General features: G+C 57.7%; 1 protein-coding gene across 2 annotated transcripts in view; it reads right to left on the reverse strand.

The window, feature by feature from the left end:
* Window positions 1-7352: 7352 nt before the first annotated feature.
* Window positions 7353-20316, reverse strand: part of EPHB3 (EPH receptor B3) — a 29429-nt gene continuing 16465 nt past the window's right edge. Inside the window, exons 4-16 of one of the 2 annotated variants that reach the window (XM_027685593.1) lie at window positions 14998-15153; window positions 14510-14845; window positions 13636-13760; window positions 13309-13477; window positions 13108-13213; window positions 12666-12718; window positions 12368-12490; window positions 12021-12268; window positions 11562-11777; window positions 11322-11471; window positions 11040-11233; window positions 10720-10875; window positions 7353-10394 (exon numbers count right to left, since the gene is read on the reverse strand). In XM_027685593.1, coding sequence (XP_027541394.1) covers window positions 10286-10394; window positions 10720-10875; window positions 11040-11233; window positions 11322-11471; window positions 11562-11777; window positions 12021-12268; window positions 12368-12490; window positions 12666-12718; window positions 13108-13213; window positions 13309-13477; window positions 13636-13760; window positions 14510-14845; window positions 14998-15153 — 2141 coding nt within the window. In that variant the 3' untranslated portion in view covers window positions 7353-10285. Of the gene's footprint in view, window positions 10395-10719; window positions 10876-11039; window positions 11234-11321; window positions 11472-11561; window positions 11778-12020; window positions 12269-12367; window positions 12491-12665; window positions 12764-13107; window positions 13214-13308; window positions 13478-13635; window positions 13761-14509; window positions 14846-14997; window positions 15154-20316 lie in introns of both variants that reach the window. The other variant, XM_027685592.1, reaches the window with a different exon arrangement.

Genomic DNA, 20316 nt, shown 5'->3' on the forward strand with positions numbered 1-20316 from the left:
GGAGCTGCCCTGGAGAGAGCTTCTGCTCCCCTGGCAGAAAAGCCCAGGGCAGACAAGGTCCTAGGGCTCTGCTTGGCAAACACTGAGAGCTGCAGGGTTGCTCCCCTAGACCTTGCACACTAGGAACCCCAAATACTGGGCAAAGGGTCCGCACACCAGAACCCACCATGGGGCACAGCAGGATGCAGAGGGACAGAGGGGTGCTGAGCATGTGGGAAACATGGGGTCTGATGTCATCAAGGCAAACTGTTCTCCTCTCTCATGGGTCCTACCTGCTTCTTGGACAGAAGCTGGAGCCTTGCAGCGTGAACCTACAGTTTTTTTGGTGTGGCAGGGGCTGGGACTGCCCCTGTGTGTGTGGGAGGTTCCCATTGTCCCTGCAGGTCCCTAGACAGCCCAGCTCTTCTCTTGGTTGGTTGACCTTATACCCTCCAGCCTCCTCCAGCCTGGATTTTCCCCAGCTGGCCAACTCGTGGCAAAGGAGGGCTAATTTACACACTTGCCCTCATTTCCCAGGAGCTCCCAGGTGTCAGTGTTTGGGCACTTCCCATGTCACCTCCCTCCGGGGCCTGGGATAGCGGGACATGAGGACGGATGGGGGGTCAAGGGGGCGGCTGGGGGTTGGCCGGGGTTATCACACTGGGGTGGTGTGGGATGATAACCAGAACTCCCTCCTGTCAGCACCGTGGGGTGTGAGAGCAGGATGGGGACAGGGACCATCCCCAAGGCCCTGTCCCCCACCTTGGGGACGCCTTGGGATGGCGGGTGCCTGCTCCCCGCTGCCTCCCTGTCTGGCTTTGTTTCCACTGGGCTGTGTTCCCACCGGCCCAATATTCATGTGGGCCCCTTCCCTCCCCGGGGGGCTGCTAATCCCCCCCGAAACGGGCCAGGGATTGTTGACCGAGCTGCCATATCCCTTGAACAAGCAAGCCTGGGCCCCGCAGCTGCCGCCGGATTAAGAGTCACCCTTTCGCTGCCACAGCCCCCGCGCCAGAGCCCACGGCCCCCCCAGTGTGCTCAGCCCCCCATCCACGATGGGAGGGGCAGCCAACGGGACGCCAAGGAGATGGTCGTTTGGGGCACTCCTGCAGCCAAAGCTGACAGGCTTAGTGGGGCTCTGCCAGCACCTGAAATGCTGGATCTGCTGGGTCTGGCTGGGTCTGGCTGGGTCTGGCTTGTGTCGGCAGTGCCTGGGGAGCAGGGGCAGGAGCATGCCACCACGCAGGAGTGAGCCCCAGGAGGGCGTGCTGGTAGGGTGGCACTGGCACTGTCATCAGTGGCTGCTCGGTCAGTCCCCTTCCTGCTGCCACCAGCCATGGCATAAGCAGAGCTATGCACGACAATGGCAGAGGGTGAGGAACAGCTCTCACGCTCCAGAATTGTGGGTCATTGGAATTACAGTAATTAGTGTGTGCTAATGGCATCTAATTAACACCCGGCAGTGCTGATGTAGAGCTTGCTAAGCTGGGCACCTGACCCCTGCCCTGCTGCCTCAGTTTACCCACCGGCAGCATGGGTGAGCCTGGCACCTGACTCCCCATGAAGCCAAGGGACATAAAACTAACAGGGAAATATCACACGGAGAGGGGACCAGCTGCTGGCTTGTTATCAGGGCCAGTCCTGCCAAGTGCCCCTGTCCGGGGCAGCCTCTGGCTATCTCGTTATCTCAAGAGCTTTTTCGAGGTCAGGGTGGACATGTCTGCACGCAGAAGTGGGTGTTGCTGAATGCCCAAGCCAGGGTGGCTTGGGGGTATCCAGGGGTGTCTCGGGGAGGAATAAAAAAAGGGAGGGAAGGGCAGAGTACCCTGTTTCTGCTTGCTCCTGCTGAAGGAAGGAACAGTGGGTCTGCCTTTTGTAGGGGGAAACAGGCATCCATGAGTGCTATTCATACCTGGAGAGATTAATAAAACACCTTCTGGTTCCATTGACAAGCCCCCAGAGCCTTGCAGCAGCATTCATCCCAGCTAAGTGCACAGGGCAGATAAAGGGCCTTCAAGAGTCCCCAAGGAGCTGCCTGAGATGCTTGCTGTCCTCAGAATGCATTTTTGGTGGTAAGCACCTTGTCTCTCTCTCGCAGGGACTCCCTGAGCCCTGCAGCAGCCTCAGCAGTGGTGCTGGACACCTACTATTGTGGGTTGTTAAGAAGAAAAGCCCTTTACCCACACTGTGCCCATCCCAGCTGCTCATGGAGTTTCTGTCTCCAGGTGACATGTGACCTCTTCTGGGAACACCACCTTGAGGACAAGCCCTTCTCCCAAAGCAACTGGTGTAGTGGGTGCCATCCTCTGAAGGGTGGGCTGTGGGGATATCTGGAGGTTGCGGTTGTGGCTAGCAGGTCATCCTGGCTCCACGGGACACAGAGGGTTCCCCAGCACCATAATTTAGGGGCATTTTGTGGCCAACCTCATCTGGGCAAGGGGATAGTGCAGGGGGAAAGGCTACTTCAGGAATTTCAAACCCTGGCACAAGCTGTCCTGCCTTCAATGCAGGCAGCAAGTGTGAAGTTAAGAGATAAAGAGGGAATTAGGAGATAAAGTCTGCGTAATCCCAGTTGCTCTATGCAATTAAAATGAGCTTCACCCCGCTGTAATTGGATGGAAGCTGCCTGGCAGCGTCAGCGCAACCGGGAGCACTGGGCGAGCAGGCGCGGAGGATTCACCGCACCGAGCACCGAGACTTATCTCCCCGCCAGAAAAACTGAGAGGGCAGCGACACAGAGAGCGGGAGTTAATGAGATGAAAATGGAAAGCCTGGCACAAAGGATTAGCTCCCGGACCGCTCTGCTGCTGAAATCCCAAGGTTCCCTGGGAAGGCTTTCCTTGCATCACGGATACATCCTGCCTAGGCCTGCTTCGCAGAGGAGGGATGTGCTTGGAGCAGCAAAATTTGGCTCTTCTTCACTACTTGGACCCCTCAGTTGGGACCGGGCTATCCCAACCACCAGCTCCACCTGCTCCATCGTGACAGTGCCCCAGTGCCCAGTTTCCCTCCAGAGGCTCCCTGCACAAGGCGATCCCTAACAGCATTTACAGCTGCTGGTATTAAGCAGAAATAAAAAAACCCTAGTGCAGATTAAAAGGACACTGATGGAATGCCAGGAGAAGAATTACAGCCCTAATAAACTGCTGCCTTCTGCTGGGGGTGGGCGACAGGGGGGTTTACGAGGCCATTTAAACTTCACTGTCAGAAAGGTGTATTAAAGCCATAAAGGTCTTGTTGCCTCTCCTGTCCCCTGGATGCCGGAGCATGGCTGTGGTCATAAATCCACCTGCTCACAGCCCGAGGCGAGGGGCCCAAAGCCCCTGGTCCCTGGGAAAAGCCAGGAAGAGCAGTGAGGCCTCCTTGGCTGGGGTCTTGGAGGGTGACGTCAGCCCTGGCGCGAGATAAATGCCGACCACGGGCCGGCAGGAACGGGATTATCTCGGCGCGGAGGCTGGGACATGCCTTGTCCATCACCCACCGCCCACCCGCTGGGAGCGTGTGAACAGGAGCCCACATCCCTGGTGCCAGTGCACCCACCCTGTCCCCTGCCTGCCACCTGGGCCCAAGGGGACAATGGCTGGGACCACAGCACAGCTGCTGTCACACTCTCAGGACAGCCTCTGCCCCACAGCAGGCCCCAGATGTTCTGTGCTGCGGCTCGTTCACCCCAGGTCCTTGACCCCATGAGTCCCAGAGCTGAGGGTGTCGTGGGACAGACCCTTCCAATCCCTCTGCCTGGCTCTCCCCCATCCCTGTGTGGTCCTGCATGTTTGTTTGCACAGGGCTGATGACGCTGGCTCACACACCTCAGCACTCATGCTCCAATGCTCCTGCCCCAGGCTTGGCTTATCCTCCTGCTCCCCTTCCTGCAAGGCTTGGCTGTGGATGGAAACATCCGCCACCACCACGGAGCTTTTTGCCTCCCTCCTCTCCATCAGTGCCTCCTGTGGGGTCCTTCTATGCCATGACATTGTGGGATGGGGATGGGGTTCGGCACAGGGACAGGAACAGGGGACAGGAACAGGGAGAGATACAGGGACAGGAATGGGGATGGTACTGGAAGGTGCTTTCCAGCACAAACCATCTGGCACAGCCTGACTCACTGCCCCAGGGATGGGTCATGGTTTCAGCTTCATCCTCCCGGGGCGCAGTCCTGGCTCCCCGCCTGGATGACAGTGGGGACAGAGGGATGGGGGAAACTACACCAGGGAGGTGGCAGAGGTTGAGCCACCCTGGGAGGTGCTGACATGAGGCACCCTTCTTTTCAGGCACCAGCGTGGGGCTGCTGGGGTGGCAGGTATGTGCTGGGGGTCAATGGGACTGGATGAGGAGCCCCAAGAGCCGACAGGATCCCATGGGGGAAGTTATGGCTGGGTGACAGCTGTCTTTCCCTCCACTACGCTCTGCTAGGAGCCCCTCTCCCCCTCCATCGCCCCAGTTTGGGGGCCCTTACTCTTTGCTGCTTCCCATGCAGGCTCATTAGCGAGTTCAGGGCGAGGAAACCCATTAATGGCACGAAATGACTTCAGGCTGTGGCACGGGGAGCGGAGATCCGAGCCCAAACCCTCGCACAGAGCGGGGACTGCTGTTTTTCCCCTTCTCTTTGAACTTCCCCAGCTGCCCAGAGCTGCGGTTCCCCCGAGCACGGACCAGGGCATCTGGGATGTTGGGACACAGCAGGGTGCGGTACCCGTATCCCCCACCCACTGCTGCGCCTTCCCCCTCCACGGGCTCAGCCCATCCAGCCCGGCTTCAGGGCAGTCCTCGGGTTCACGGCATCACTCTGGAGCGTCTAGCTCTTGCAACAGGATGGGTCATCGGAGTTTTGGTTTTGCCAGGCTCCCGGTCATGCCATCCCCAGGGCACGTGGAGGGGGAAGGGGCGCTGCCAGGGCCCGGAAAGCACCGTGCTGATGGCAAAGCCAGCGTGCCGGGAGGTGGCCGGGGGCCCTGCGTGACTCAGTCCGCCGTGGAGGAGGCAGAGGTGGGGTAGCGATACCAGAGCTAAAAAAAACCTGGCCGAGCGCCGGGGAGAGGAAATTTCTCATTAGCCAGAAATGTGTGGCTGAACCAGTCTGACACCCGGGGCGGCCCCCGGCCCCGGCGGCGATACTGGCCCCGGCTCCGAGGGAGATCAAAGTGGAAAGAGGAGCAACAAGGGCCCTCGGGGGCGGGGGTGAGGGGGGCAGGGCGAAGGGGTCCCCCGGTGCGGAGATGTCAGATTTGGGTGGCAGGAGGGGCTGGGTGGGCAGTGTCCTGGGTGATGCTGCTCCACAGGGTGCAGGCAGCAGTATCTGTGATACTCTGGGGATGGGCAGGGGTGATGGTCAGTGAAACCTGGGCAAGGCAAGCTGTCAGGGACCAGGGCATTTCTAGCCATCGCTCCTGCCCACGTGGCAGTCCTTTGGTCCTCTCATTACCAAAGGAGTCAACGTTTCTAGCCAGGGCAGCCCTTGGTGGCAGCCTCAGCCCTACCAGCAGGGCCACCATCGCTTTCCATCTGATTTTCCCCTGCAGACCCAGCCTTTCCCAGACCACACTGGGTCGAGGCATTTCCCTGGTCTTGTTTAATAACCCAAATCTGCTTTTTGCCTTGTGGTCCATCACTGGGTCAGATTCTGCTCCCTGAATAGAGCAGACAGGCGCACTGTGATTGATGCGGGCGCATTTGCTTGCTGACTGCTCTGCCAAAGACGATGTCAGCTCCCAGGCATCTGGGAGAGAGCTGCCTCTTGCTCCCCAAGGCAGCCCCCCGGCCCTCAGATCCCCTTTTCCAGAGCATCTCAGGCTGGCTGGCAGCTCCTGGGGGTCTTGTCCCTCATAGTCCCCCTGTGGGGACACTCAGACCTGATGAGGGGGTGAGGATGCAGCCCTGGCAGCAGTGGTCAGGGAGGAGGAGCTGCGTTAGCAGCAGAGGACGGACGTTGCACCATGTGCAAATCCCCTGCTAGCAACCAAAGGAGACTGGAAGGAAGGAATGGAAAGAAAATGATTAAAACAATTTCTTTTTTTTTTTTTTAATAAAAAAAAGCCCTGGGAAAAAGCCGTGTAGGGTCCTGGCACGTGAACAGAGTCTGTAAGTGGTCTTAAAAATTACCAATAAATAATCTTAACGGGAAACAGAAGGAGCAGAGCTGGGGTGTTCGTGGGTGTCTCGCGGCTCTTTGCGAGCATGGGAAAATGCTCTGGGTCCTGTCCCTCGTGATGTAGGGACAGCCCCTTCCCGGGCCATGGTGCGTCCCTGGCTCCAGCCGCGAGGCAATGACCCGCCTGGCCAGCATCCGGCCCGTCCTTGGCTGAGCGGGTGCAGGATGTGACACCCCAGCAAGTCTGTGCTGGCAATTCCCATAGGCACAGTGTGGCAGTGGGGACGAGACATGGCGGAGACTGTGGAAGAAGACCGAGCCCTCGCTGCCCCATGCCTCATGCTGGCCTGCCGGGTCATGGACCAAGCCATGCCGAGCCGTGATCCCTCCCAGCTGTGCCGGCCCCAGGCGGCTGACAGGGCTGCGGGATCCTCTCCCTGCCAAGTCGTTGAGGTGTCAGCCAAGAGTTAGCAGGGAAAACGCCAAGCAGCCGCCAAGCCGGCCAACCCCTCATCCTCAGCCTTCCTCCTCCTCCTCCACTGCAGAGAGCCTCCCACCATCCTGCTGGAGCCCTGAGCCCCCAGCCCACCCCAGCAGGGTCCCCCCTTAGCGCCCAGTGTGCCTTCACCCCAGCTGTGCCCCAGGACCCCCCACCGCCGCTCCCAGGGTGTCCTCCCCATCCTGGCCCCTCCACCTGGGGTGCATGGCCCCCTCCTATGGGTCTGTCTGGAAAGGGATGGTTCCCCCTCCCCGAACTTTCCAGCTCTCTGCAGAGCAGGAACAATCGTAGCCTTTGTCTTCCCTTAATCTCCTGGTTAGGAATTAAAAGGGGGGAAAAAAACCCAGCAGCACAAAAGACTCTTTTGCATGGGCTGGGAGAGGGGAAGCCCAGGGCGCAGGCATAGTGCAGGCAGGGTGCAGGCAGGGCTTGCCTTTTCCCCAGCCCAGCCTGGCCACTATGCCCCCCAAGGGCCACCTCACACTGTTCCCATCCCCGTGGCCCCAGGATGTTCCTGCAGAGGCATCCGAGGGGTGAGGACTCTGGGAGCATCCCCTGGTCCCCTCAGCCCCTCAAAAAGTCCTCACCCATTGGCTGTTCTGGGAGGAGGCAGGGATCATCTTTGGGGGGCACTTGGGCTGGGCTTGTGGCACCAAGTGCCTCCTGCTCACTGCCATGGGCTCGCTTTCACACACACAGTGCCCAAACACACCCTCACCCCCCCCAGCGCAGGGCTCCCTGGCACCCAGAGCCCCTAAAGAACCACACAGGCACTACAGATCTCCATAAAATTCCTTAAATAATTTAATTGAAAAAAAGTCTTTTTGTTAAAAAATATTTTTACAAACGCACGCTCGCATTGATTTCTCTGGCTGCTGTTTTTTGTTGTTGCTTTTCTTTCACCATGGAACAGAGCTTTCCCCCAGTGTGGATCGATATGGAAAGGGAGGTGGCAGGTACAGCATGAGGAGAGCTGCTGGGTGCACCCCTGGGTGCACCCCTGAGGCTGGGGGGGAGACCCCAGGCTGGCTGCAGGAATGCTGTGTCCTGCCCCATGGGAGTAGGGTGTGCATGGAGAAGGCTGGGAGAAGGGGCTCATTGTTTAAAATGAGCAGGGCCTCTCCCCAAAGCAAAGCCAGGCCAGGATGGAGGGTTGAGGTGGGGATGTTCGAGGTGCACTGGGGCTAGTGGGACCCCAAACCTTGCAGCAGCAGGGGCTGGGGGAGCCAAGGGAGGAAAGGGGCAGACCCTGTGCCTCACAGTGCTTCCAGGTGGGGGGTTATGGGGAATTAGCAAGCCCCAAATAGGCTCTGACACCTCTTTAGCCACTTGCTCTTTAAAGTCTCCCAGTGCCAGGGTTCCTTGGCCTGATCTGGGAGAGGGGTGAGGTCTGCCCAGCGCTGCTGTTTGGGGTCCCACTGTGGCAGGCTGGGGAGCAGCCAGGATAGGGAGCAAGCCAGGACGGGAAACCCCTGCAAAATGGGACTGCAGTGTCCCCGGCAGCCAACATTCCAGATACATCCTGCAAAGAAGAGATGGTGTAAGCAGGGAGACTGTTGCCTGGTACAGGACCTGCTGCCAGCCGCCCTCCCAGATTGTTTACTGTTCTCTGTGGAGAAGGATGGGGTTAATGAGAAACCCAAAGGCAGGCCAGTTCAAAGGAAAGGGGAAAAACAACACCTGCTCTGTCAGCCTGGGAAGGAGGGGAGCAGGGCCAAGCAGTGGGGAGCATAGGGGCGCACCTCCTCATTTTGGGGAGCAACTGCTTGCCCCTCTGCACTGCCAGCAAAGCACCCCATAAGCCAGCCAGCAAGGTGTACTGCAGCCGAGAGGGACTTGAGAAACCCAGGATGAGCAACTGGCGGTCCCACTTGGCTACTATGGAGCAATCCCCCCTGGATTGAGAGCATGGTATCCCCAGCTTTGCTCTCCCAGGGGGTTACCTTGCTGCCTGCAGCCGGTTGGTTCACCTTGGTGTGTTCCCACCTGGCTCAGCAGCCGCCATTTCACAGGGAAGAGTGAGGCCAGTGATTGAGGGATGCCCAGGGGCTGTTGCAACACTCTTGCTGGGGGCCAGACTCTGCCCAGGGGGAGCAGAGGAGGAGCAGTGCCCTGGGGAGAAGCCTCGGGGCTGTGGGGACCCTCTGGCACTGGGATTGGCAGTGTGCATGCCTGCTCTCTGCTTGGCTTTCACATTCAGTGTTTGATTCCCACAGTTTCAGCCTGACTTGAGAAGGGGATGGGGGAAAAAGTTGCTGAGCACCTCTAGTACATTAGATGGAGTTTCCTGACTGGCTCTGCTCTGGGACTCACAACCTCCACCCTATGCACCCCATGCGGAGTGCGCTGGGTCTCCCAGCACTGCAGGGTGGGTACATCATCACTGCCTGGTCCCCTGGGACAACTCGAAAACATGACAGCAAGAGAAGACGGGAGCAGAAAGGGGCATAGAGCCAGCTTGAGGTTGGCCAGGAGGAGGAAGAGGATGGCCCTGGTGGGCAGCAAAGCTGCAGGCAGCCAGGCCCATCCAATGAGAGCGCGATCGAGCAAAGGAAACTCGGGTAAAATTCTTATTGCCTTTATTCTGCCCATTGCCTCCCACAGTCCTGCGGCCAGCACACACCCACGCACGCATGCACACACTCACGCACACTCAGGCACGCTGGGAGTCTCTCCCTCGGCTCGGAGGAACCGGGCTGCAGTGAATCCTCAGGGAAAGGTGAGTGAGTCTTTTGGCAGCAATCACAGCGTGTGTCAGGAGTGGGCAGCCGCGCCGGCGGCACCTGCTCCTTCTGCATAAAAGAGGAGGCTGCGGGAGCCGCGGCCCCCGGCGCAGCCCCCGCCCCAGCCCCGCTCTCCGGCCCCTCGGGGGGAGCGCGGCTGCCGTCGGTCCGGGGGCGGAGGGTCCCTGTGCAAACGTGCTGACGGCCTCGCTCTGCAGTCCAGAGCCGGCCAGGAGAACCAAGAGGGTAAGAGATGTGGAGCCAGGCAGCTGGTCCCCCTCCCTCCCCTTTCTGCTCCCTCTTTTCTTTTTTTTTTTAATATATCTCTTTTTTTTCTTTTTTCATTTTTTTTGCCTAACTCCCTGCATAGTAAATCGGGTTCGGGTTCTGGCGTGCAAAGCCAAGAAAGGGAGCGAAGCCTTCCCTTCGGACACGTTCCAGTGCAGACCCTCGGGCGGAGGGCTCGCCAGGGCTGGAGGAGAGGAGTGATTGTCTGGGGCTGATGGCCCCAGCCCTGTCGCCGGCTTGGCCTCCCCCGGCTGCTTCCATTTGAAGACCAGAGTTAGGGAAGGGTTCTGACGTGTCTGATGGATTCAGTGGACGGGTCAACAGTCTGTGGCCTTGGGGAGGTGAGGGAAGTGAGGACTGGGGGGAAAACAGGGTGAAAAGAAATCCAAGAAGCAGAACAACTCTTCAAATCGATGAGCACCGAGACAGGGCGGGAAGCGGGATGTGCCATCTCTGTCCCATAATCCACCTTCAATATGAAGATGTGTTGCTGCCTCGCCGCTCCAGGACACGGGACGAAAAGCTGGGCTCCCTCTCGGCATGAGTGCCTTTGATCCAGGGAAGGGTGTCCAGTCCCATCCCGTCCCAGGCGACCGTCCGAGGCAGAGGAGCGCCATGTGGAGGGGAAAACGGGAAGCTGGGCTGCACCGCAAACTGAACCTGGTTGGCAGGTTCCCTCGGTCCGTTCCAATGCAGAGTCCCCTGTGGTCAAACCTGCACTGGGAGCGTCTGGTTCATCTGCAGCCTCATGTCCTGAATGCTGCTCAATATCTTCTTCTGGTGCCCCGCTAACGTCACCCCTATCCTCAGCAGGTCCCTGCAAAGACAAGGTGAAGACTCAGCCCCCACCAACACGTGGCCCCCATCAGCACGTGGCCCTGCCCCATGTAGCTGCAAGGCAAGGGACCTATCCGTCTGCATTACAGCCCTCTGCTAAGCTCTGGTGCTCCTCTAACACCAGAGGACTGGATGCTGAATCCCAGACCTGAACTCCCTTGGGACTGGATGCTAAATCCCAGCCTTAACTCAGCCCACCACATGCCCAGGTGGGAGGAGGTGGCTGTCAGAGAGGCAAGTGACAAGGGACACTGTGCAGCAGCCCCAGCCCCAGCCTCCTCTCTCCTCTGCAAGCAGGGACTTACTCTGCAGTCATCTGTGCCACCAGGTCAAAGGAGGCAAACCCGGCATTGACAAAGTTCTCCTTGTACCGTCCCATTTTGATGGCATCCAGCCAGTCTCCCACGGTGGTGAAGGTGGTGTAATCCGGGACGGTGCGGTCCAGCAGCGGCTGGGAGATGCTAAAGGGCAAGAGAGCCACAGGTCACAGGCAGCAGAGGGCAGAGAGATGTAACTGGAAGCAGGGGATATTTCTTATCCCTGTCCTCCCACAGTCTATTTCCAACCACTCCAGCATTTCCTGGGCTTGGGGGAAGCCCTGGCTGGAAACAGGGATGCCACTGACCCAGACTGGACGCTGGCGATGACTTTCAGGCTGGCAGCATTGCGGATGAGCTTGTCCAGCGTGTTGACAATCTGTGCAAACTTGGGCCGCAGGTTGCGGTCCCGCACCCAGCAGTCCAGCATCAGCTGGTGCAGCGCAGTGGGGCAGTCCATGGGGGGTGGCAGGCGGTAATCCTGCTCCACTGCATTGATCACCTGCAGAGAGACATGCAGGCTGTGAGCCACCTGGGCTCCCACAGGCAGCCTACAGCCCCCAGTTCCCCGCTCCCCAGAGAGCACTTACGTCCTGGTTGGACATGTCCCAGTAAGGTCGCTCCCCGTAGGACATAACTTCCCACATGACGATGCCGTAGCTCCACACATCGCTGGCTGACGTGAATTTGCGGTAGGCAATGGCCTCAGGAGCCGTCCATCTGATTGGGATCTTGCCTCCCTGCACAGACACACAGCTCCCCGATTAGCACATACCTGAGGTGTCTCCCCCTCCCCCCAGGTCAGTGGATCCCTCACGAGTGTCCCATACCAGGGAGCTGGTGTAGGTGGGGTCAGCCGGGTCATCCTCCAGAAAGCGAGAGAGCCCGAAGTCAGACACTTTGCAGACCAAGTTGCTGTTGACCAGGATGTTGCGGGCAGCCAGATCCCGGTGCACGTAGTTCATCTCCGAAAGGTACTTCATGCCAGCAGCAATGCCTCGCATCATTCCCACCAGCTGGATGACTGTGAACTGCCCATCATTCAGCTGCCAAGGGAGAGATCAGAGGGGCTTGCAACACACCAAACAGATCGAGGAAGGATCCCAATGTGCCACCATCATCTTCCTCCTCCCTAGAGCCACCCCTCTTCTCCCACCCCATGATGTCTACGCAGAGCTTAGCCCCGGGGACTCCAGCATGACAATATAGAGGGATGGGGAAGGGCTTGGAGCTGCTGTCCCCCATTTGCAGCAGTCCCCAGCCCAGGGCAGGAGGGTATGGATGCTCACCCGGAGGAAGGAGTCAAGTGCGCAGTTCTCCATAAATTCTGTGATGATCATGACGGGGCGGCTCTTGGTCACCACACCCTCCAGGTGGATGATGTTGGGATGGTCGAACTGGCCCATGATGCTGGCCTCACTCAGGAAGTCCCGCCGCTGCCGCTCAGTGTAGCCCACCTTCAGCGTCTTGATGGCCACAAAGATCTCACGGCGGCCGGGCAGCTTCAGGCGTCCACGACAAACCTCACCGAACTCCCCTGTGGTGGGGAAGGAGAGAGGAGGGCAGCACAGTGAGCCATGGGACAGGGTGGCAGGTGGTAGTCTCAGCAGCTGCTGTGCCCAGCCCCAGGACTTGCCTGCTCCAATGACCTCCTCAATTTTCACACAGGAGATGTCAATCTCCTTGGCAAATTCCCGAACAGCTTCGTTGGGGTCCTCATATGTGAAGGGGTCAATGTACACCTTCGTCCCAGGGGTAACTGCAAGGGCAGGAGTCATGACCAGGAGGGATACAGCACAGGTGACAGATGCCAAGTTACTTGGCTGACTGTCAGCCCACCCTCCCTCATTAGCAAAGGCTGTCCCTTTGCCTGCGCACAGGGCAGGAATTGGGAGAGAGCAGGCAGAGCCCATTTGCTGGGCTCTCACACTCACCATATTGCTGCAACTTCTCTGTGTACTCAGGGTCGGTGTTGTTGCGTTGCTTCCTGCCCAAAGGAGACGAGAGGAGGTGTTCAGTAACCATCCCTTTCCTGATGGGGCAAAGACATTCACTGCCAGCTTCGAAATGCCAGCATAGACAGTCTATGCCAGAGCCTTCCCTCTGGCAGTCTGCATGCAGAGCCATCCCTCTACCCGAGGTGCTATGGGAGGAGATGGCCTAGTTGTGCTGCGAAGATGGCAGAGCACAGCTCATGCTGGGGAAGGAGACAGGCACAGTCCTTCCACAGAACCCAAGGTCTGGGATCCCTGCATGGCAGGTCCAGTCCTTCGCTCTCAGAGCTCTGCCCATAGGTCAGGGGGAGAAAGCTCTGTGGCATACAGGAGCAACCCCCAAACCCAGCTCTGAACCCACCCTTCCCTGCAAAGCCAGTACCTGAAGCAGACGATAGCGATCACCACCACAACGATGACGAACACCAACCCTGCTGTGGCCGAACCTACGATCAGAGGCAGTTCCTGGAAAGTCTTGCTGGTGGAGCCTGGATGGATGGAGAGGCAGGAATCAAAGTCAAGCTAGGGAAGGAGCATGCATAGGAGGGCTGGGGGATGGAGGCAGCCCAGTCCTGGTACCTACCACCCTCTGCAGTTGTCTGAAACTCTGTGGGGAGGCTGTAGCGGCCATATCCAGCCACGGTGCGTGCCCGGACCTGCACCATGTACCGAGCATTGGCCTTCAGCCCGTCCAGCCGCACCGAGTTCTTCTGGCTGGTGACTGTGTTGGCGATGCCATCACTCTGGCCTTGCTGTAGGGGAGACATGTGGGTGTCACCTCTGTGAAGCCATCCCCCGTTTGGTGGCTCCCACATTCCCCAGGGACCATCTCTGCAGTGGCTCCTTTTGCCATGGAGCTGATGGCCAGCTGAGAAAGGCTGGAGGAGGGAAAAGGCTGCTCCTGCTTTACCTTCTCCGAGTACTTGATCTCATAGTCAAGAATGATGCCATTGGGTCTCTCTGGGGGAGTCCATGACAGGGTCATGCTGTTCCCAGTGCTGCTGTGCAGGTGCATTGTCGGCACGGCAGATGGGGCTAGGAAAGAGGGCAGGGGAAGAATGAGCCACTGGTGCCAGGCTCCCCCCTCCACCATCCCACATCAGTGTAGGACCTGCTTGGATGATCTTGGTGGAAAGGCATGGAAAAGACTGGCCTCCCCCAAGTTTCTGCAAGGATGTGTGATCTCAACACCAAGGGGAGCCTCAGAAATAGCACCGAGGTTTCACCCCATGCCTAGCTGCAAACTGGTCTGGGAAGTGCCCTGCCAGCCCAAACTGGGGCTCCCTCCCCTCCTCCACTTGCCAGGAGCTCCGTGCTCCACCCCACCAAGACCCATGAAATCAGATCAGAGCACAGTGGCTGGAGATTACCAGCATGCTGGAGCAGGGCCAGAGCGGGAGGAAGGAGGGAACGGCAGAGCACTTGGCTGGCTGCAAAGGTTTGGGCTGGTGCTGAGCCTTCCCAGGCCCACAGGGGAGAAATCTTGTTTCCTTCCTCCTTCCTTTGCAGCAGGCACAGCATCTCTGGGGTAGGTCCAGGAGCTCCAGAGCTCTCTGGAGCATCCGCCAACCCTACCCTTCTCCACTTGCATGTGTTCTGATCTCATCTCCTCAGGAGACACGCGTTAAATGGAGAGGGCAGTTCACCCAGGGGATTAGATGCAGATGCAGAGAGCCAGTTACGCGGCACCACAAAGGACTGCAGCCTCCCAGGCTGTCAGCAGGAAATCTCTGCTCCGCTCTGCGGCGGAGATCCAGCCCCTGCTCCCTTGCAGCTCCACTGACCTGCCTGGTTGGTGGTGATGTTGACAGAGGCAAAATGGGGAGGGTAGGGACTCTTGTTGGAGATGCCGTTCACAGCCTGGATCTCGAAGGTGTACTGGGTGTGGGCCATCAGGTTGCTGATGTAGATGCGTCGCTCGGTGAGGCCGAGCTGGCGCGGCACGAACTCCACGTTGTCGTCGCAGCGGGTGCACAGGCGCCGCTCCACACTGCACTTCTTGCAGATGACATTGTAGAGCAGGTCATCCCGCCCGCCTGTGTCCTGTGGCTCACTCCACTCCAGTACCAGCGATGTCTCATTCACATTGGAGATGACATTGCGGGGGGCCGAGGGGACGCCTGCAGGGAGAATGGGGGGGGTCAGGGATGGCATGTCCTCATGCCCAGCTCATGCCTGGAGTGGGCCCAGCATGCTCTTCCACCCCAGACGTGGACCCTCGCCACTTCCACAGCTCCCCTCGCCTCCCCTCCTTGCCCAGGGCAGGACTCACTGGTGCAGGCACTGTCTGCAGGGTCTGTGTCTGCCCGGAAAAAGCCATTTCGACAAGTGCAGACCATTGCTGCTCCAGATGTGGTCCGGCTGTTGGGAGGGCAGGGAGAGCAGGGACCTTCCCCCTGCTTAGACTTGAAGGCTCCCGGGCCACATGCTGGAGGAAGGAAAAACAGACCTGAGTTATAAAGTGAACCCAGAAAGCATCCATCGCCCCCAACAAGGCTGGGGAGATCCTTCCTCACTGCCCTGCCAAATCTTCCATCAGTGGCTTGAAGGCCACTTACAAGTCTTTCCATCACTGTCAGCCATGCCCAGGTATGCAGTGCCTCTGGCTGTGCAGAGTGGGCAAGAGTGGGCTGCCAGAGGGCACGAGCACCAGAGAGCTCAGGCACAGCTCTGCCCAGGAAATGCTGCACTCCAGCAGCAGGACCAGGGTAATCAGAAATGGGAAGAGCTGGTCACCACCAGCAGTACTGGGGAAGGGCAGTCCATTCAGGAGACCACATCATCAGTTTTGTTTCTTCACTGCTCTTCCCAAGGGCTTTGCCATGCTCCCTTCCCCAGCTGGTTTCCCGACCCAGCACGCTCCATAAGGTCATTGATCCATTCTCCGGAATTTGAGCTGGAATTAAGGCTCAAAAGGAAAGGATTTCTCAGCCCTGCTTGCAGCAGCCCCTGTGAGAGGCCTCCACCATCCAAAATCAGCCACTCAGCCCCAAACCTTCCGCCTTGGGCTCTTCAGCCACTTCTCAGTCCCGGGGCGGTGGCACCTCCCAAGGTCGGCTCAAGTGGAGCACTGAGCGAGATGAAAACATTCCTGCAGGTCCTTGGCTAAAGAGCTGCTTCAGCATCACTGCCACCTCCCTCCTCCACTTCCGATCAGGGTCCTTCAAGGAGCCATAAGTCCTGGGATATGGCCTGATTGGCACCACAGGGTGTTTATTTGTAATGAGGGGCACGTGAAAGGATTAACAGCACTTGAGCTGAGGAGCAATGTGGCCTCAGGAACCCAACCCACACCTCAAAATAGCCCAATTTATCACAGTGCTGCCCAAGGAAGTGGATTCTGTGCTCTGTGTTTGCAGCCGGATGAGATGAGAGACCTACTGGTGCCATCTTTGCTTCGGCATAGCCCTGTCCCACCTCCCACCCCTGTCACACATCACTCTGAAAACAGGAGGAGGTTTCCTGGTGCTTCACCAGGCTGTGGCAAGTGGAAGTTTCCTGCTATGAGGCATCTCCCGTCACCCTCTGTGGAAGTTTTCCGGCTGGTTGCAGCCCCACATGGGGCGTGGAGCGCTGCTGAGTCACACGCTGCCGGCCCGGCCCTGCAGGGACCCGCACGCAGGTCCAGGGTGTCGTCCTGGGCCCATGGTTTGACCAGACACCGGGAGGCAGCAGCCCCAAGGGAGAAGCCCCACTCCAGCACAGTGCTGCTGGGCAGGGGTATGTGAGAGCAGCCCCTCACAGGGGGTGTCACCCCACTGCCATGGAGGGGACTGTGTGCTCTCCAGCCCCATTGCCTGCATGGGTGGCAGGAGCTGCTTCCTGCTCTCAGGGTGCGAGCCTTCCGGCAAGGAGACTTCTTTGGTCAAAACAGGACCGACCACATGGCTCGACTCACTCTGGTTCCTTGACCTGAGTTCACCCAGCCTCTGGGCCTTCCCTTTGGAAATGAAAGCTTAGCCTGTCTCGACTGTGCAGGCTGGAGGGCAAAGGAGTGTGCAGACCTGCTCCTTGGCTAGCAATGGGAGGCCAGCAGGTCCAGGGCTCCCATCTCCCCAGCCTGGGACACCCTGACCACCACAAAATGTGTCTTTACATGGACAGCAGATGCCCAGAGGTCGCAGAGCAGCCTCAACACAGGCAGACCCACCCCAGCTGGAGTCCCGGGCGGTTCAAACTGGGTGGATGCAGATTCACACATAAGGAACCAGATTGTTGAGGAATGAGAGATGACTGAAACCTCTTGGACAGGAATGCTCTGGGCTCAGAAAGCTGCCAAACATGCTTTGGTTATGGAGAGGAGCCCAGATCCATCAGGGACAAAACCCCCTGAAATAACAGGCTTGTTGGGGGGAGAGTGAAGTCAAAGCAACCAGAGCTTGTGTGAAGCTGACAGCCCAAGCATGGCATGGCAGCTGGGGACAGCCAGCTACTCTGCAAAGGATGCAGGAGGGATGAGGGCACTTGGCCTCCTGCACATGCAGTGCCAGCTGGTGCCCAGTGGGTTACAGGCATGGAGGGGACAGTGACCTCCCGGACACGGGAGGAAGGGACAGGCAGAGCTGTCCTTGGGTAGGTGCCTGCCACCCCACAGGAGTGCCCAGTGCAGGCACAAGGGGTGAAGGTCATTTCTTCGCATTCTCATGCTACCCTGGCAGGAGGGGGGCGAGCCATGCCCTAGCCCTGTTAAGCAGGGGAAGAGCAGGAGAGGGACCGAGGCCCAGATGCACTCCAGTGTTTAAGTTTCCAACTCTGCTTAATAAATCAGAGCATAAAGACCTCGGTGGCAGCATGACAGCTCTCAGCCGCCACATTTGAAGGCTGTAACCGAGCTGAAAGCTGATCCCAGGTCCCCGGTGGATAAGCCGCTGTGTCATCTCTTCTCTGCAAGAAACTGCCTGTACAACAACCACTGTCTTGGCCAGCATGCCGCGGAACGAGCCTGGGAGCTCTGGAGTGGGACCGTGACTCCATCCAGCCGGAGCTGGGAAGCCAGGCTCCTCTCTCCCTACTGAGAGCTTTGCATAAGCACTTTTCCTGCTGAAGTGTCCTCAAATAAAATAACAACTCTGAACCTCTGCACACAGATCACATCTCCTGGTGCTGTGCTGCGGTCACCTCTGGGGAGAACATGACAGTCACTGACAGCCACAGGATAACAGGTCAGGGAACCGAAGCGGAGCTCCCCGGTCTGAAGAGAAGCTGCTGGTTTGATGGGAGGGAGAGGCAGTCTGGCCTGACAGCAGGGATCGGCCTCTGAGGGGATTTGTGTGGGGTGTGGGAGGGAGGAGGACAGTAACAAAGCCCTGCTGCAAAGCTGCCCCTGCACCCTCTATGGAGCATTGCTCAGCCGGCATGGCACGGCGTGGCAACCCCTCCAGGATTTTCATAAGTTGCCCACCTCCAGGGCCTGATCCTGCCTCACAGAGCTGCAGCACAGGGCTGGGGGAAGAGGAGGGCACTATTCCCAAATACAATCCCCACACTGGTGAATAAAATCCAAGGAAGGGAGCTGAAAAAAACACCGAAATAAAACCTTCCTGGCAGCAGCAGAGAGCAGTGACTCATCCCACAGGCAGCCTCCATTATTGCACGGGATGCAGGCAAGCAGCAACGAACCCTGAGTGCATCCCCAAAACGTTGGGGTTCCCTCCCTTGGGAAAGGCAGGGATAGTCGTGACACATCAGGAAACACTAGCCCCAAACTACCGTGTCTCATGTCTCGACTGCTTTCCCATTCACACTACACTATTCCAGCATCCTTCCAGCTATTTCTCTCCCTGTAGGATGAAGGAGAATGCCTTGCTTCAGCCTAGATAAATTAAACTGATCATATCCCTTTGCCCAACAACCCTGTAATTTCTTTAGAGGCAGCAGCCGGGTTTGCTTGGGACGATCTGTGCTTTATGAACCCGCATGGCTCGCTCCCTTCCCGCTGTCATAAGAGGCTGCAGATGGAGCAGAACTGTGGAAGCAACAGCCTGGCTACAGCTGAGGCGGTAACTCTGTTTTTAAGTCTCTCTTAAAAGGCAGTTATTTGAAAAAAAATAAAATAATCACACTTCGGGTGAAAATATTTCACACCAGCGCAGTCCAAAAGTGGATGGAGTAAATCTGAAGGGAGGGAAGGGAAAGAGCCCTCAGGGGTTTGAAGTGGCATCCAAAGAACAGGCGGGAAAGCATTTTTTTCTTTTTTTTTCAAGAAAAGAAAAAAAAATTCAATAAGCAAAGCTGCCTCTCAAGCCACAGTGGGTCACAGGCAGTACAGCAGGGGCAGATTTCCTCGAACGTGTTACAAGTAACCCATTGTGGAGTTGCCTGGCTATAAACCGGCAGTTCTCCCTGCCTTCCCTGCTGCTGCCTTTGATCTGGGAGCCCGGGCAATTAATCCCAGGCAGTTTCACTTCCTGGGTTTCATGCAGCAAGCCCATGTTGCAATGCAAAGCTGCAAACAGTTGGCAAGTGCAATGCTTGCTTGGCAATTTTTTTTTCTTTAATTCAGGGTGATGTTTCCATTAGTCACTGATTGCAAGGGAAATTTATTTTTGCAAAAATTCTGGTTTTGGCCCCAGCCTGACCTGCACTCACCTACTGACTGTGCCCAAATGTTTAGTGGCTGGTGCCATGAGAAAAGGGACATCAAAAAGTCTGAGAAATGGGTCTCAGGAAAGTGTGGTGTCAGGCTGGACACTGTCACCTCAGGTGCTCTTATGGTTCGGGTATCCACGGACTGCACCACACAGCTTCAGTCTCCCTCCTGAGTGGGGTGTAGGCTCTGGAGGCACTGTGGTCCTCCTCCAGGACCCCCATGGACATGGGACCAAGCGAGGAGGGGGCTCACTGCTCACCCTGGCATGACAGCCAGCCAGACCCCAAACTTTTCTTTGCGTGAAGCCAGCAACATGAGGGGTGCAAACCCTAGTGAATTTGGCATAGGAGCACATGTCCGGGAGCACTTTTAGGGAGCCCCTTGACACCAGATCCTCTGAACAGTTTGGGTGCTTGCTAACAAAAAGGAGAAGAGATGGGATCAGGGGAAAGGCTAAACCCCAGGGGCTGCAGGGCTTGGCGTGCAAATGCAGTGCGTCCCTGTCTGTGGAGGAATATGGGGGCCTTTGTCCCCCTCCCTGGCCAGCAGCTCCTCTTCATCCTGCAAGAGCTGCCTCTGCAGCTCTGTGTGGCAGGGAGTGTGTGGGAAGCGGCACAACCCCCAGAAGGACCGTGTGCTAATTAAATAAAGATAATGAGGCTGAGAATGAGATGCCAAATCAATGCTGTGGCAACTCAGGACTAGAGTGCCAGGTACCAGCCTGGCGTATCGCCTTACAAAGCATGCCAAAGAATCTGTCTTCAGCTGGGCAGGATGAGCCCTCTGCTCCCGAGGGAGCGGGATACAAGCTGCATTGTAACAGGTCTGAATGCAAGGCCTAATCTTGGCTCCGGATGGAGATAAAGAGGAGGAGGAGGAGATCTTCAAAGGCCACTGAAAGTCTGGGGAAAGGGGGAGATTTACAACAGGGCTTATCCCATCTAAGCGGTAACAGGGTATTGTTATTTATTAAAATGCCATCTGGCACTCTGGAGTGCTGCT

This window comes from Neopelma chrysocephalum, unplaced genomic scaffold, assembly GCF_003984885.1.
Source record: "Neopelma chrysocephalum unplaced genomic scaffold, ASM398488v2 Primary Assembly neopelma1_69, whole genome shotgun sequence".
Lineage (NCBI taxonomy): Eukaryota > Metazoa > Chordata > Aves > Passeriformes > Pipridae > Neopelma > Neopelma chrysocephalum.